The sequence below is a fragment of the Cyprinus carpio genome, chromosome A9 (genome assembly GCF_018340385.1).
Source record: "Cyprinus carpio isolate SPL01 chromosome A9, ASM1834038v1, whole genome shotgun sequence".
Lineage (NCBI taxonomy): Eukaryota > Metazoa > Chordata > Actinopteri > Cypriniformes > Cyprinidae > Cyprinus > Cyprinus carpio.
In genome coordinates this window covers 13,264,599-13,281,750 of record NC_056580.1, presented here as the reverse complement: position 1 = coordinate 13,281,750, position 17,152 = coordinate 13,264,599, and the positions used below count along the sequence as shown (strand labels likewise).

The following is a 17,152-nucleotide window of genomic DNA, read 5'->3' as shown; positions in this document are numbered from 1 at the left end:
ATTGGATCTGTGGAAAGCAGAGATTCACATTTTGTTATTTAATATTTTGTTGATTTTTCAAATACAGTTGTTGATAATGGGAAACTATTTATTTATTTAATATTTTCAGAAGTTATTATTTACAGGTTATCGTGTTTTATAGAAATAATGTAGCACTAATAAAAAAAAAAGAGTATCTCAAATTTAGGCAAAGTTTTGTGATTTTTTTTTTATATGCTTTTCTCCCCATTAATGGAAAAGCAGCCTTCAGCTTTGGCTGAGTTGTTCTTTCCAGAGATACAAATTTAGAAGTGGACATCCATAGCAGACTCGCAGAGAGGCAAATGAGCCGTGTTGTAAATAACACTCCTCTTGCCGTTAACGTCATGCAGTTAAAATGCTTTTGGGGGAGGACCTGTGGAAAAAACGTGTAAGTGGTGGAGAGAGAGAGAGAGAGAGATTTTGATTTACCACGTATTTTATAGAATATTCACCACTTTCCATCTCCTGTATCTTGTCTGTTAAGTGAAAAAGTATAAACAAATCACAGGATCTTAAAACATATGTATTTTGGCTATCCACTGGTCCAAATAAAGAAGCATCTAGCTCCTATAAATTCATAGTTTTAGGGTGTTTTTTCCTGCTCTGGTTTCACACTATTTGAAGCCATCTGTGATGTGGCAGCCAATTACTGTTTGAAAGATTCTGTCATGATATCTGATTTAATGCCAGTAGGGATAGTTTATTCTCTAGACAGTTCAGGAATCACGTGTATGGCTGAATGTGATACACTGCTTTCAGTCATGCATGTGAGTGTTTGTGTTGGAATTTGTTCCTTGACCTGCTGTTTCTATTTACTACCATGACAATAACTTTAGCTGCAAATAATAATAGTGGTGAGGTCATTAGGCTGCTAAAATGTTCTTAGCACCTGCCAGTCATTCGGCTCTGTCAGTCATAGTCAGAGGTCTGCTGGGAAAACGACAGCATTACTATATTTTTATTCCTTTAACAACTGCTGAGATATTCAATTTACAGCAAGTGAAGAGGAAGAAACAACATTCTGTGGGAAAAACGTTTAATATTTAAGTAACAACATGTTTATAGATCAATATAGTTTTGTTTAGAAAGACACATACCACAGATTATTTTTAGGTTTTAATGTCCCAAATTACTAAGAAGAGAACATATGGGGGGAAAAAATAGGATATCATGGCCACGAATTAAGAAATAGTTCCCAATCATAGGAATAAGGGATCAAACTGGTACTATGTGGCCACAAATTTGTTAATTATGGGAAATAATAATTGTAAATTAATTCAAAGCCACAGTATCTTTTTTTTTTCCTCTGCATGTCATGTGCAGGACTATGTACAAAACCAAAAATATTTATTTATTTATTCTGCTTTTTATTATTATTATCATTATTATTGTAATAATGTTTATGCAAAGTTGTTTTGCAATCTATAGTACATAGCTGCAAATTTATTTTTGATATGTTAAGCTTAAAATGTTACTTGTATGGGTGTGTGAGTATTTCTATTCCCAATGATTGTTTTAAACAGCTTACGACAACCAGAGCAGGAAAAAGTCACTTTCCTAGATTCTAGTGTTTTCCAGAAGTGTGTGACCATCATTTTGAAAGCCCAGAGTTTTTCCTATATTTATAGTACTACTATGAGGAGGGTCCAACAATCACCACCTCGACCACCTCAATGTCTCATGGTGCTGAGGTAAATCATCTACCCTGGTGAAACAGATCTGTGTCCCTTCCACATGCCATGGGGGCTATTCCATATTCCTTTCACATACAGTACTAGTTTAGTTTTTATTAGTAAGATCTATCCAAATGGTATACTGACATAAAGAGTGGATTATTAAACAAACTCCCTTGTTTAACAATTCATGAGTCAATGAAAACAGACTAAGTTTTTTAAGTTGTGAGAGTAGCACATTTACAAAAAAAAAATAGCCCCCATGATTCAGAGCCATGCAAATGCCAGTGATGACAGTGAGGTTGTGTTAATAGAGCTTTCTGTATGTGAGTTAATGTGATGTTCACTTTAGTTTATGTCTGTCTAAAGCTGTAGTAGTATGTGGTAAAACCTATGCTTAATGCACTTGGTTTGTCTGTCCCAAAAGTGCATTTTCTGTAGTTTCTCTGCATGTTTCTTTTAAATACATGTTAATGAAATATCTGTTTAGCCAATACTAATTTACTGACCTGTCAGTGAAATATCACATTTTCTAAATTCTGTATAACCTTTTCACTCATACTAATTTGCATGGTAAACAAACTAATTAGTGTTTGCAGAGGACATTGAAGGTAAGTGTTGGAAAGTTGAATGTAATATTTGAAAATGAGATGTTTTTGTCCCACAGAACTGTCCCCCATAAAGTGATGAAATTCTGTTGCTGTCTGTTAATAAATTGATGTTGCTCTTAACCATGAGCATCTGTCTTAAATGCTGATTGCTATTTTTTAACTTGGACCTGGTGGCCTTCCCAAACGCGTAGTTAGGAAGAAGGTGAAGGTGGACACCTCCAAGTTCATGACTCCTTACCTGGCACACAGTCAGAAGATGCTTGACCAGTACAGCCATGTAAGCAAATGACAAAGAAAATATTTTGTGCTATTAATCCATTAGTTTCCTAGACTGCTGTTTTGTTCTTATTTCAGTGAAATTAATTAGACCACCACTGTTAATGATCCCAAATGATACTGTGAACTGAATTATTGAAGTGAGACAACAGAAACAATTTCTCATAAAATGAATGTTACCACATCATGTCTGCAGGCCACAGTTTGAGAACCGTTGGATTAAAAAAAAAGATATTAGGAAGAATTAGAGTCAGTAGGGGTTTGATTAAAACGATCATTCAAAAGTTTTGAGCCAGTAAATTAATAAAAATAAATTAAATTAATAATTTTATTCAGCTAGAATGCATTAAATTAATAAAAAGTGACGGAATCCTGAAAAAAAAAAACACTCTAACTGTATTATCTTAACTCCTTTATAATGCAAACTGAATTTGTATGTTTTTTTAAAGAATAAATACAGGGAGGCATATGAAAAATCAAAGGGGCAGCCCTATGCCATTTCGGCTGAGACTCCTGAGATGATTCGCATCAAAAGGGCCCAGGAGCAGCTCAGTGAGGTATGTACCCTTGATGGACAATTTCTATGCTTTTCAATCTGTCAGAATATAGTTTGCAAGATCTAAAAGTTTGCATGGGGTGTTTTAACTGATGCTTTTTTGAAACCTCCTTAGTTTAGATCTCCTAATAAACCACAATCAGACACTTCTTAATTCTAGCAGATGTTGTAATCTTAACTGACCATGAAGTTTTTTGGTAACCCAGGTGAAATACCGTATGGAAGGACTGAAGGCCAAAACCGGCAGCCTTTATGATGGCGAGGCTCGTGAGATTGCCCATGTGAAGCACGCCACTGAGCTCATCAGCAAAGTAAGTGCTTGTGTCAAGACAGTGACTACCCAACAACTAGTGAAATCCTGATTCCTTTCCTCGTGTTTTTTATTATCATAATGTCATAACATAAGTTCTTTACATACTGTATGCTTTTTCCAGGTTCTGTACAGGCAAAAATGGGATGAGACCAAGGATAAGTACTTGCTCCCTCCCGATGCCCCTGAGTTGGTTCTTGCTGTGAAGAATGCAGCAAATTACAGCAAGGTAGACCTCTGATTCCTGTCTTAGTAGTAGATAAGCACTAAAGTGATATTTATACTGTCATTACTGGCTGATTTACCCTCTACAATGATTGAATATCCCTACCAGAAACTGTACACGGAGGCATGGGATGATGAAAAAACCATGTACTATCCATACAGTGATAGCCCAGAGCTGCGCAGGGTGGCCAAGGCCCAACAAGTCCTCAGTGATGTGAGTCATATTTTACTGTTTTACTTTAAAAAATGCTAAAACAATTATTTTTAAATAGTTTTGGCATCCACTGAAAAAATTTGGGGAAACACGCTTTTTATCTCTAAACTAAATGTATTTATTTTTATTTTTTTTATTATTTCTGTTAAAAATACTATTGCATATTACTCTTATTACTCTTAGAACTGCCCTTGTTTCAAAAAACTGTTGTGCTTCACCTGTTCAGATTGTTTACAAGAAGGGCCATGATGAGCGCAAGGCAAAGTACACGTCTCTGGCTGATCCCCCAGAGGTGGAACTGGCCAAGAAAAACTTCACCAATCTTAGTAATGTATGACTTCCCTGGTTTTTGTGCTTTCTGAATCAATTTCAATTTTCCTGACGTGTTTATAAAGGGTCCTTTTTTTAGCTTCCATCTATCTAACTTACACAAGTTGAGTGGTTTGGTCTACAGTATTACATTTTATTTGTATTTATTTTAATTTTGTAGTTTTACAATGTTAACATCAGGGTCTGAAAATCATGTAAATATGTTCTGTTCCTGCAAGAATAGATTGGGATTGCCAAAATAGTCTCTGGGAATGACATGTAAACTATAAAAATAATGAAAAACACTTTAATTCTTCACAGCTTAAATATCATGAGGATTACAACAAGAATGTCAAGGGCAAATGGTGTGAAACCCCTTACTTTGACATTGCTGTTGCTAGAATGGCTATGGACAACATCAGCGACGTAAGTGCAAGAAACCCAACATGCTTCAAAAACATATTCTGTTAGAATAGTTCAAATAAATGCAAGAAAAACATGCACATTATTAATAATACAAAATATTAATATTAAAATCATTTTAAAAAAGCTGAGTGTCACTTTGATTTCTTTCCAGAAAAAGTATACATCTGATTTTGAAGATATGAAAGACCAAATTTATTTCATGCAAACAGACACACCAACATACGCTTCTAATAAAAAGGCTCGTGAAGCTGCAAGTACGGTAAGTTTTTTTTAAGAATTTATTTACACTCTTTTATTCTTCACTGCATATAACGGAGTCTGTAAATCTGATAACACACGAAAAGCTGGTATTTTCTGTCATTTAAACTTGGACATAAGCAGAATGTTTATAGTTTTTAGAAAATGTAAAACAAATGTAAAAAGCTTTAAATGTCATTATCATGTAATCTGTGCAATGACTCCTAATGAAAAATAAAACTGAGGTAGTACTTACTGATGATAGACATACTTTTTTAGACATCTTTTCTCATTATATGGAAACAACCTTCCCGTGATGACTCTTTAAACAGATCATGAGTCAATCCAGAGATTCACACGTCTGATCTGGTTATCTCTGTTGATCCCTGCTTACTAATTCTCATTGCCTGCATCACAAGAGAGGACATGAAAAAACAAAGAGGATTAGATCCCGGGTATTTTTTGCATGGTAGCTATAAAAGAAACCAGGGATGAGTATCAGATTTTATTTACTGGACTTGTCATGAATGTTTGATGTTGACTTAAAAAAGAAAAGTCCTTAATAATCTCTAAACATTGCAAGAAGAACCCAGGAGTCATATCAGTTTCACAACCGTTTGTCATTCAATATATGCATTTTTCCACCTCAACAGGTCAAATATAAGAAGGACTATGAAAAGACAAAAGCAGTGTCCGATTACAACGTTCTCCCTGCTACAGAGAACCCCCTTCTCAGACAGCTGAGATACGCAGGCACCATCTTGAGTGATGTATGTATATCAATCCAGATTTTAATAATTAAAGTGGTCTGCTTTGTCAGGAAATGTTTATGGTCTAAGAGGTTTTTCTAAGGTTTTGCATAATAAATATTGCTATAAGGCAGCTGAAATCAATTATTTAGCGAAATACAAATACTGATAACATTGACAAAACCAAAGATCTTACAGTGAGTTCTTCTCTAAAAACGAAAGATGTTTAGCAATGCTCGTGTCATAGTGTTAATGATTAAATAATTGTGTGGGTTATGTCTTTATAATTCAGTTAGTGTGAATATGCAGCTCATTTAAAATGACCAGATCTAATTATTCCTGATAATTGAATGGGATTCTATCTGTGTGGCCACTGTTTGGCACATACATTAAACCAAAACAATCTTAAAGATTTTAAAATGACTATTATAAAGCGTGTCGTCTCATCATTTGCGTTATTTTGAGAATTTAAACAAACCTGTATTGAAATAAATGTAGTTCATATCTCAAATTGTTGACTTATTACTGACATGCCTTTCTTTTGCCTTTTCTAGAATGTATATAAAGCAAATTATGAGAAAGCAAGGGGATTCAGCATCAATTACTGTGACACTCCCAAATTCAAGATGGACAGTGTATTGAAGAAGTTCAGTGATGTGAGTGACTATTTCATAATTTGTTGCAAACATCTGATATTTCCTCATATCTCAAGTTTATTGTGTTTCTTTTTCCTCAGGTCCGTTATAAAGAAAAGTATGAAAATGAGGTGAAGGGTCATTATGTTGGCAGCTATGAAGATATATTTACAGTTCACTGCCAGAAGATGGAAGAATTAAAGAATGATGTAAGTTACCCTAATGTACTTGTGCATATATTTTCATCTTCTTGATAAAAAAATAATAATATGTATGTGTGTATTCACACTTGCTTTCTTTGTCTTTTAAAACAAATCTACAAAGCTGATTATGAGGACATGAAGGCGAGATGTTTCTTCCCTCAAACTATGACACCTGAATATGAAGCCAGTAAGAAGCTTGAACAATGTCAAGATGTAAGTATATATAAGGTGTATATATATACCTACTTTAATGGGATGGGTACAGAACATGACATTAGGTGATTTTTGTGTGTGTGTTTGCAGAAAGTTTATCGTCAACATCCAGACAAGGTGAAGTTCACACAGGTGACAGACTCGCCTGTTCTTGTCCAAGCTGCCATCAACGCCAAACAGCTGAGTGATGTACGTAAAAAGCTTTAATTATTATGACTAAATAAAACAAAAGAAACAGTAAAAGTTTATCAGGTGGTTTGTGGACCTTGTCAAATGTTGCCCTAGAAAAATCCCCTCATTCATTATTAGAGCACAGTTGTCATCTCAATGCTGCTGACAATAGATTGAATCCCTAAACATATTATTAGAGCTGTTGGTTGTGCTATTTTGAGTTTAAGTGGTAAATCACAGGCAATCAAAGCCTAATAAACAACTAACCAATCCTTTTGAGACCGAGGAGCCATCTAGTGGTATTCATCGAGCTCATCCTGCTTTACAATCATGGAGCACTAGGGAAATATGGGGAAATTTACTAGGGCAATATGATATATGTATATGTATATGATTGTGTATGAATTTGATATGTAAGATTAGATTTTTATTAGCCATTATAATTATACATTTGGTGTAGAATATGTTATCATTGACACTTTTTTCTTCTTTTACAGCTCAACTACAAGGAAAAGTATGAGAAGGAGAAGTTTAAGTGTTACCTCCCTCCTGATTACCCTTTCTTTATTCAGTCTAGAGTTAATGCGTATAACCTTAGTGATGTAAGTTCATTCGATCTTCATTCATAGCAGTGCATTGAACTGAAACCTGATCATAATGCACTGTTTTCTCTATTTCATGTTCACAGACGTGTTACAAGTTTGAATGGGAAAAAGAAAAAGCAAAGAAATTTGAGGTGAAAGGAGATGCAATTTCGATCCTTGCAGCCCGAGCCCACACTAACATTGCCAGCGATGTAAGTAAATGGGATATTTGGGTTGTTTACCTGACATTGTGTAACAAAACAATGGAAAATATTTCAGGTAATTGTGACACTGATATGGTCTTTAATTTTAGGTGAAATACAAGAAGGAATATGAGAAGAACAGAGGACACATGATTGGGGCCCTCAGCATTAACGATGACCCCAAGATCATGCATTCAGTACATGTTGCTAAGATCCAAAGTGAGGTACGGTTAGTTAGTTAGTGCATTACTGATAACTTGTATATGCAATCCTGAAGTTTTTTCTGTACTAACAGTCATTTTTTGATCCTCTGAAATAGCGTGAGTACAAGAAAGACTATGAGAAGATGAAGACCAAGTACCATTCTCCACTGGACATGATGCTTGTGACTCTTGTTAAGAAATCGCAGGCCATTGCCAGCATGACTGGCTATAAGAATATCCCAAACCGTTACCTCCTCCCTTACGACAGCATACCACTGGTCCTGGCAAAGAAATCCAATGCTCTTCAGAGTGATGTAAGGATCCCTGCTGCTCTAGACACACTAGAATGAGCATAGATTGACAAGTTCTGTGTTGACAAGTGCAGTTGTCATTCCTACACTGAAGTATTTCCTATTAAAACATGAAGTTGGGTGAGAAAGGCTTATTGAAAAGATTGTCTTTTTAAAAAAAATAGCCAATAACCTAACATCACAACTGTGAACCATGCAAACCATGCTATTTTAATCTTAGATTACATTTAGATTTATGCATTTAGCCGTCTTTCCCCTTGGCTGACTGCCTGATGTTCTTTTATAATGTAATAAATAAATTCTAGTCAGATGTGGGTTGTATCAGAGTGAGGAGATATTTTTATTCTAGAATATTTAAGAACTTGAGTATACAACATTTTAGAGTGCAGGATAAGTCATCAATATTTTTTCCCCATTTTGGTCCTGAAATAAAAAGATGCATGCATATATCTTCTAAAAGGTTATTTTTAGGAGTACTCCAGGATATAGATGGCCTCCCTATTCTAAAAGACATGGACTTTAGCCACAAATACAAGTTTAGTTTGATGAGGTCTTTATGTACAAGACTAGTAAAGCTTATTTCTATTTTAAATGCATTTGAAGCCATTTTCTAAACTAAACGGGTATTTTTTAGTTATGAATTTTAGTTATGTTTATGAACATGAACCAAGTCTATGTATCAAAAGTTGATCAATCATACCTTTAAGTTTTTGCATTACTGATTTTTCTGTCATTTTTAATCACAGAATGAATACAAGTCCGACTACAATAACTATGTCAAAGGAACACCTTGGGTGCCTTATGGCTCCATGGAAGTTGAGAAATCCAAGAAAGCAGGGGATATCTTATGTGAGGTATGACACTTAAAGTTTTCCCGTTTAAAGAATTAATTACTATTGTTATCAGTAATGTAACTTTAATATTTCTTTCTTTCTTTCTCTTACTTAGAAAAAATACAGGCAGCATCCAGACACCATACCCTTTACTGCTATAGATGACCACCCTCTCCAGCTGCAGGCTAAAGTCAACCAGTTGATAAGAAGTGATGTAAGCAGAAACAAAAAATAAACACGTTGCTCTGAATAAATGCTAAAGCAGCACATTTATGTGATCTGTGCATATTTTCCCCACTATAGCTGCACTATAAGAAAGGTCTGGATGAAGTCCTTCAGAAATACTCCCTGCCTCCTGATGTCCCACAGTTCCTTCAGGCCAGGTGTAATGCCTACAACATAAGCGATGTAAGTGAAAATGCCCTAATGATGTATAGTATTTGGCATGTTGTTTTTTGCAAAGTTGATGACTCTGTATATCTATTGCATCTCTTATTTTCAGAAATGCTATAAGCTTGAATGGCTGAAGACTATTGCAAAGGGGTATGATTTGAAACCTGATGCCATCCCTGTACAAGCTGCGAAGGCAGCAAGACATGCTGCTAGTGATGTAAGAGATCCCTTCATAACTCCATACAGGAGAACAGTGGATGGGAAACTGCAGTGTGGAACAGAATATTAAATACACTGTTTGATTTACAATGTCTTTCAGGTTCAGTATAAGAAGAAGTATATGAAGGACAGAGGCCACCATGTTGGCTTCCGTAGCCTCCAGGACGACCCGTTGCTGGTGCACTACATGGCGGTGGCTAAGATACAAAGTGATAAACTGTACAAGAAGGATTACCACAAGGCCAAGCTGAAGTACCATACACCTGTGGACATGATGAGTGTCGCACATGCCAAACATGCCTCAAAGGTTCAGACATACACAGGATACAAGCAGCATTTCCATCATTACACCCTGCTGCCTGATGCCATGAACCTGGAGTTAGCTCGCTCCATGAACATCAGCTCCAGTGATGTAAGCATTTCATAATCTTAAACTCTTTGTGTGACTCTCTTATCTAGATAGCATCAAGTCAATAGCATCATACTTTTTCCTTAACACTAATAATACAGATCATAAACAATACAGTTCAACAGTTTGGGGTTTGTAAGAAAATTAAGAAAGAAAGAAATTAGTATTTTTATTCAGCAAGGATACATTATATGGATAAAAAGAGAAAGTAAAGACGTGTTATAATGTTACAAAAGCTGTTCTTTTGAACTGCCTAGTCATCAAAGTTTCCAGAAAACAACGTCTCACACTGTCCACAAAAATGTTGAGCAGGAGTATCGTTTTCAACATTGGTAATAATAAGACATTTTCATGAGCACCAAATCAGCTTATTAGAGCAATTTCTGAAAGATCATGTGACACTGAAGGCTGGAGTAATGGCTGCTGAAAATTCAGCTTATCCATCACAGGAATAAATTACATTTTAAAATGTATTAAATATAAAACAATTATTTTAAACTGTAATCGTATTCCACAATATTACTGTTTTTATTGTGTTTTTGATTGAATGAATGTAACCTGGGTGGGCATAAGATACTTCTTTCATAAAATATTATAGACCTCAAACTTTTGAATGGTAGTGTAATAAAAATAATTTATAATTGTGGTGATGACAGTTATGATGATTATTAAATTAATAATAATTGTACATATTAAAAATCATAAGGAAGTCATTATGCTTTTGATTATTTTCAAATCTAGATAATAATATAGTATAAAAGGCGTGAGAAACTAAGCATGTTAAAGTTTATATTTCTGTGAATGTTTTAAGTAATATGTGCTGTTTAATTCCAATAGATCCAATATAAACAGGATTATGAGAACTATGTAAAAGGCACTGGCTGGATCCCCATTGGTTCTCTGGATGTTGAAAAAGCGAAGGTTGCTGGTGCAGCTCTCAATGAGAAGAAGTACAGGCAGCACCCAGACACTATCAAGTTCACCAGCGTTCTGGACACCCCAGTCATGGAACAAGCCAAACTGAACGCAAAGCAGCTAAGCGATGTGAGTGACAAATGCATGCTGTTGTTTTGGTGCCCATAGTAAGTGTCCACAATGTTAAAAATGTTTAACAATGCCATATGGTTAAATATGTAAAATTTATGTTTTACTCTCTGAATCATGTCAATTTTGTTTTCCAGAGGCTATACAAAGCCAGTGGTGAGAAGTTCATGCACACTTACCATCTCCCTACTGATACACCAGAGCTTCTGCAAGCCAAATACAATGCTGTCAATGTCAGCAAGGTAAGAATGCTGCATATCTTATACTGTTTATGACAATGAGATGGTTAATGGTATCAAGTTCAGCTGACAGCTTGTGTTTTCTTTTGCCTTTGCAGACCTACTATACCTACGCACACAAGCAGGATCTTCTGAAAGGACATCATATGAAGCATGATGCCATTCCTGTTGTTGCTGCAAAATCCTCTAGGGATATTGCCAGTGATGTAAGCAAGCATACATTTAGTTTACGTATATTTAACCCCTTAACTGTCACTCACGTTTTTGAACATAGACTTGAAAATGCACTTTCCAAACTAAAATTTTTATAATTCATGAACAAAAACATTTTATAACATGATATTGATGTACCATTTTCGGTGGTAATGCAATGTCTGATTTTAAAATGGGTTTTAAAGGATGAATTTTGAGATTTTAAGTTTTCAGTTGATATATCATTTCTGATTATTTCTAAAGTGTGATTGAGAAAAAGGCAGCGAAGAAGACTTTTTTTTTGACAAGGTCAGAACTCCTGTTATGATTTAGATTTTTGAGGGGTGCACTCTTGTCATAAATTAATCTATTACTTTTCCTACATAATTTCTAACAAAAAGACATTGGTAAAAATATCTATTTAGGAATCATAGACCTTTCCAACGATATATAGTTTGTCATGATTAGATAAGGATTTAGTGAAGTAAACGTAGGCGTCCCGTATACGGGACGGGGTGACAGTTAACAGGTTAATTTGTTTGAGTGCATTGTTGACTTACATGCAACTGTGTTATGTTGTTTTTTAATAGTACAAGTATAAGCTTGCATATCAGAAGGCTAGAGGTCACCATGTTGGCTTCCGTAGCCTCCAGGACGACCCCTTGCTTGTGCACTACATGGAGGTGGCTAAGATACAGAGTGAGAGGAACTACAAGAAAGATTACCACAAGGCTAAGCTGAAGTACCATACACCTGTGGACATGTTGAGTGTTGTGCAGGCCAAAAACGCTTCCAAGGTTCAGACATATGCAGGATACAAGCAGCATTTCCATCATTACACCCTGCTGCCCGATGCCATGCACATTGGATTGGCTCGCAACATGATGGAGATCCAGAGTGATGTAAGAACAACTGAATAAGGATATGACGATACATAAACCTAGAATGAATATTGTTTTGTCAAAATGATTAACAGATCACTTTTTATCTCTTCAGAATTTGTACAAATCAGATTACAACTGCATCTTCAAAGGAGCAGGTTGGGTTCCCATAGGTTCTATAGATGTTGAGAAGGCCAAGGCTGCCAATAAAGCCCTTGATGAGAGGTCATACAGAATTCACCCCAGTACGCTAAAATTTACCAGTCTAACAGATCAGATGAACATGGCTTTGGCCATGAGCAACACAAAACTACAAAATAAAGTAAGTGAACTTCCGATAATTTATTGTGAATGATAACCAGAATGATGATCTAGAACTAACTTATGGGTTCTTGTTTGCTTTTTATTCCATTTTAGGCTGCATACAAAGCCTCTGGAGAGAAATTTATGCACACCTACAATCTACCACCTGATGCTCCAGAGTTCCTGCAGGCCAAATATAATGCCCAGACAGTGAGTGAGGTGAGTACAATAGCATATAAAATCAATTTTAAAAAAGAGAAACACTTTTCAATAGGGTTCTATGTGTTAACATTAGTTAATTGTTAGTTCATGTTAACTATTGCATTAACCAGTTTCAGCATATGTAGTCTAATTGTGTTACTGTTAAAGTGTCTTGCAGGTTTTGTTTTTTTCCTCATGTAATTTCTTTTTATTTATTTTTTTTTATATGTTGATTTGATCAGTTAATTGCATTTTATTTATAAAACTGTATGTAATGTCGTTATTATTATCATCAATGAAAGACTAAAATAATTTAGATGTTAAAAAACTTATTTTATAGTCACGCTACAAGGCACAGTGGCTTGTGGACATTGCCAAAGGCTACGACATGAAAGCTGATGCTATTCCCATTGTTGCTGCTAAACAAGGAAGACACATTGCCAGCAATGTAAGTGCAAAATGCATCTTGCATTAAAATGCTGAAGGACTTGTTCAACAATATCAAAAAAAAAAATTGCAATTACATGATGAATGTACTGGACTGATTAGCATCCACTGTTCTTTGATCACAGTATCAGTACAAAAAAGCATATGAGAAAGCAAAAGGCCACCACGTTGGCTTCCGTAACCTCCAGGATGACCCCTTACTGGTGCACTACATGGAGGTGGCTAAGATGCAGAGCGAAAGGAACTACAAAAAGGATTACCACAAGGCTAAGCTGAAGTACCATACACCTGTGGACATGTTGAGTGTTGTGCAGGCCAAAAATGCTTCTAAGGTTCAGACATATGCAGGATACAAGCAGCATTTCCATCATTACACCCTGCTGCCCGATGCCATGAACCTGGCATTAGCTCGCTCCATGAACATCAGCTCCAGTGATGTAAGTCCATCTTATTTTAGATCCACACATCTCATATGGAGGGGAGTACCATGGGATTAACAAAGAATTTAACATTATGTTTGTTGTCTCCCAGTTTGAGTACAAGAGTGATTACAATGCCACCATAAAGGGTCTGGGTTGGGTGCCCATTGGTTCACTTGGTGTAGAGACTGCAAAGGTTGGGGGAAAGATCCTGAGTGATTACAACTATCGCACTCACCCCTCTAACTACAAGTTCCACAAACTCATGGATTCTATGGACCTCGCATTGGCTACCGCAAATAATAAGATCATGGACAAGGCAAGTCTGGATTCAGTTTATTTTCATTGGTTTGTCTGGTGTAAAATTAATGGTCAATCTATGAAAATTTTAATGCTTTTGGTTGCAGAAGTCCTATCATGCTGCCTGGGAAAAGGACAAGCTCAAGATTCATGTGATGCCTGACTGTCCTGAAATCATTCTGGCCAAGGCCAATGCATTGAACATGAGTCAGGTAAGACTGACTAATGCATTTATTCAAAAGATTCTCATTAATAACCAAGGCAAAAAAAAAAAAAAAAAAAAAAAAAATACTTCCAGTGCAGTATATTCCATTGCCTTTTCTGTGTATTTTCAGAAACTCTACAAAGCTGGCCTTGAGGAAATGAATAAGAAGGGCTATGACCTCAAACCAGACGCTATTTCAATTGTGGCTGCCAAAGCCAGCAGGAATATTGCTAGCAATGTAAATGGCATATCATCCTATCTATTGTTGTCTTAGTACTTTCTGTTAAATGTCTGCAAAATTATTAATGTTTTGGTATGATGCTGATAACTTTTCTGATAAATCCATGTTTCTGTCATGACAGTACAAGTATAAGCTTGCATATGAGAAAGCAAAAGGCCACCATGTTGGCTTCCGTAGCCTCCAGGATGACCCCTTGCTTGTGCACTACATGGAGGTGGCTAAGATGCAGAGCGAAAGGAACTACAAGAAAGATTACCACAAGGCCAAGCTGAAGTACCATACACCTGTGGACATGTTGAGTGTTGTGCAGGCCAAAAACGCCTCAAAGGTTCAGACATATGCAGGATACAAGCAGCATTTCCATCATTACTCCCTGCTGCCTGATGCCATGAACCTGGCGTTAGCTCGCTCCATGAACATCAGCTCCAGTGATGTAAGTCTATCTTATTTAAGATCCACACATCTCATATGGAGGGGAGTACCATGGGATTAACAAAGGATTCAACATTTTGTTTGTTGTCTCCCAGTTTGAGTACAAGAGTGAGTACAACGCCACCATAAAGGGTCTGGGTTGGGTGCCCATTGGTTCACTGGCTGTAGAGACTGCAAAGGTTGGGGGAAAGATCCTGAGTGATTACAACTATCGCACTCACCCCTCTAACTACAAGTTCCACAAACTCATGGATTCTATGGACCTCGCATTGGCTACCGCCAATAATAAGATCATGGACAAGGTAGATTATATAGTAATGATTCATCATTTCTGAGATTTATGTTCATCTAATCTAATTGATGGAATTTTTTTGTGGATTATTTAGCTTGTCTGATCAATAAATAATATTTTGAATGTGTTTTGTTATAGCAAGCATACACAGATGCTTGGAACAAGGACAAGATCAAGGTCCATGTCATGCCTGACAGTCCTGAAATTCTTCTTGCAAAGGCTAATGCAATCAACATCAGTGAGGTAGGTGTACTCTGTGTATTTGCAGAATCTTTACAATTTATCTTTACGAGCATATTTTAACAAGAAGTACTTATTGAGTAACATACATTTTAGACAAAATATACCCATCTTTTTCTTCACCAGTGAGAACTTGTTGCATGTGTCTGAACAACACACAGTACTGTAGAAGTGTTTCCTTTCTGAATGAAACAGTCTATTTGAATGAATCATTTGAGTGATTGTATCAGTAATTTATAAAAACTCTCACATTTCATGACTTGTGATGTAACAGTGTAACTATTTGAAAGAGTCACTGACAAATCCCCTGTTCCCTGTAGCCATTTTATAAAAGCAATAATAACATGTTTTGACTATAGAAAGCCTACAAAGCAGGACTGGAAGCCCTAAAGAAGAAAGGTCATGACCTCAAGGCAGATGCTGTATCAGTGGTTGCAGCTCGGACATCCACAAACATTGCCAGTGATGTGAGTTACTCAGATAGATAATCAAATGTTTCCGTCACTATTGTTATCCAAATATGACCCTTTCTGACCTCTACAAATACTTCTCATTATAGTACAAGTACAAAAAGGAGTACAATAAAGCAAAAGGACACCATGTTGGCTTCCGTAGCCTCCAGGATGACCCCTTGCTGGTGCACTACATGGAGGTGGCTAAGATACAAAGTGATAAACTGTACAAGAAGGATTACCACAAAGCCAAGCTGAAGTACCATACACCTGTGGACATGCTGAGTGTTGTTCATGCTAAGCAGGCTACGGCTGCTCAAACGTTTGCTGGATACAGGCAGATCATTACACATTATAAAGTTTTGTCTGATGCCATGAACCTAGAGCTAGCCCGCAACATGCAGGCGATCGCAAGTGATGTGAGTCGGGATTGTGTCATTGTATTTTAAATGTTTAATATATGTGGATTTCCATAAAATGCTATTCTTTTTCATTTTGATTTTTCATGCTCGATTTGATGGCATTCTCTCTGATTCTGCAGAACATCTACAAATCTGAGTATAACAATTACATCAAAGGAGTTGGATGGATTCCCATTGGATCTCTGGATGTGGAGAAAGCGAAGACTGCTGGCCGGATAGGCAGTGAGAAACTGTACCGCACACATCCTAGTAACTTCAAGTTCACTAAAGACATGGATTCAATGGATCTGGTCCTAGCTACGGCCAACAATGAAATCAAAAACAAGGTAAAAGAAACCATTTGACTTGACATGCTGCTTTGCTTTTGATTATATTGACTGTTAGGTTTAGTCAATTGACTTTCTTTTTAGAGACACATAATTAATGATAGCCAGTATGTTTCAGAATAATTTAAAATGGACCCATTTACTCTTCCTTCAGCAAAAGTATATTGCAGCCTGGGAACAGGACAAAACCAAGATTCACATTATGCCAGATTCGATGGAAGTGGCTCTTGCTCGTCAAAATAAACTGAACTACAGTGAGGTTAGTGATGTCGCCAGGTTCATAATTGTTGACTGATTGCAAACAGTAACTTTCATTAAGTCACAGTATTTAAATAATCTTTTCATGTTCTTCTTTAGAAACTATACAAACTTGCCAATGAACAAGCAAAGAAAAAGGGTTACGATCTACGTGCTGACGCCATCCCAATTCAAGCTGCAAAAGCATCATGTGCAATTGCTAGTAATGTAAGTTTTATTATTATTGTTATTATTATTGGACCCAGCATTTGATTACTGTGTACTTAACAGAATG

General features: G+C 36.3%; 1 protein-coding gene across 1 annotated transcript in view; it reads left to right on the top strand.

Annotated features, from left to right (window-relative positions):
• neb (nebulin) overlaps window positions 1-17,152 on the top strand; it is a 60,096-nt gene that overhangs the window by 2,463 nt on the left and 40,481 nt on the right. Inside the window, 42 exon segments of the mRNA XM_042763593.1 lie at window positions 1,650-1,712; window positions 2,466-2,582; window positions 3,031-3,138; window positions 3,344-3,448; window positions 3,572-3,676; window positions 3,782-3,886; window positions 4,113-4,217; window positions 4,517-4,621; window positions 4,773-4,880; window positions 5,512-5,628; window positions 6,162-6,263; window positions 6,344-6,451; window positions 6,554-6,658; window positions 6,749-6,847; window positions 7,327-7,431; window positions 7,518-7,625; window positions 7,727-7,840; window positions 7,936-8,133; window positions 8,877-8,984; window positions 9,079-9,177; window positions 9,267-9,371; window positions 9,466-9,573; window positions 9,676-9,987; window positions 10,822-11,028; window positions 11,166-11,270; window positions 11,366-11,473; window positions 12,050-12,361; window positions 12,456-12,662; window positions 12,758-12,862; window positions 13,185-13,292; window positions 13,417-13,728; window positions 13,823-14,029; window positions 14,118-14,222; window positions 14,346-14,453; window positions 14,578-14,889; window positions 14,984-15,190; window positions 15,319-15,423; window positions 15,780-15,887; window positions 15,980-16,291; window positions 16,414-16,620; window positions 16,775-16,879; window positions 16,978-17,085. Of these exon segments, the coding sequence (XP_042619527.1) occupies window positions 1,650-1,712; window positions 2,466-2,582; window positions 3,031-3,138; window positions 3,344-3,448; window positions 3,572-3,676; window positions 3,782-3,886; window positions 4,113-4,217; window positions 4,517-4,621; window positions 4,773-4,880; window positions 5,512-5,628; window positions 6,162-6,263; window positions 6,344-6,451; window positions 6,554-6,658; window positions 6,749-6,847; window positions 7,327-7,431; window positions 7,518-7,625; window positions 7,727-7,840; window positions 7,936-8,133; window positions 8,877-8,984; window positions 9,079-9,177; window positions 9,267-9,371; window positions 9,466-9,573; window positions 9,676-9,987; window positions 10,822-11,028; window positions 11,166-11,270; window positions 11,366-11,473; window positions 12,050-12,361; window positions 12,456-12,662; window positions 12,758-12,862; window positions 13,185-13,292; window positions 13,417-13,728; window positions 13,823-14,029; window positions 14,118-14,222; window positions 14,346-14,453; window positions 14,578-14,889; window positions 14,984-15,190; window positions 15,319-15,423; window positions 15,780-15,887; window positions 15,980-16,291; window positions 16,414-16,620; window positions 16,775-16,879; window positions 16,978-17,085 (6,057 nt within the window).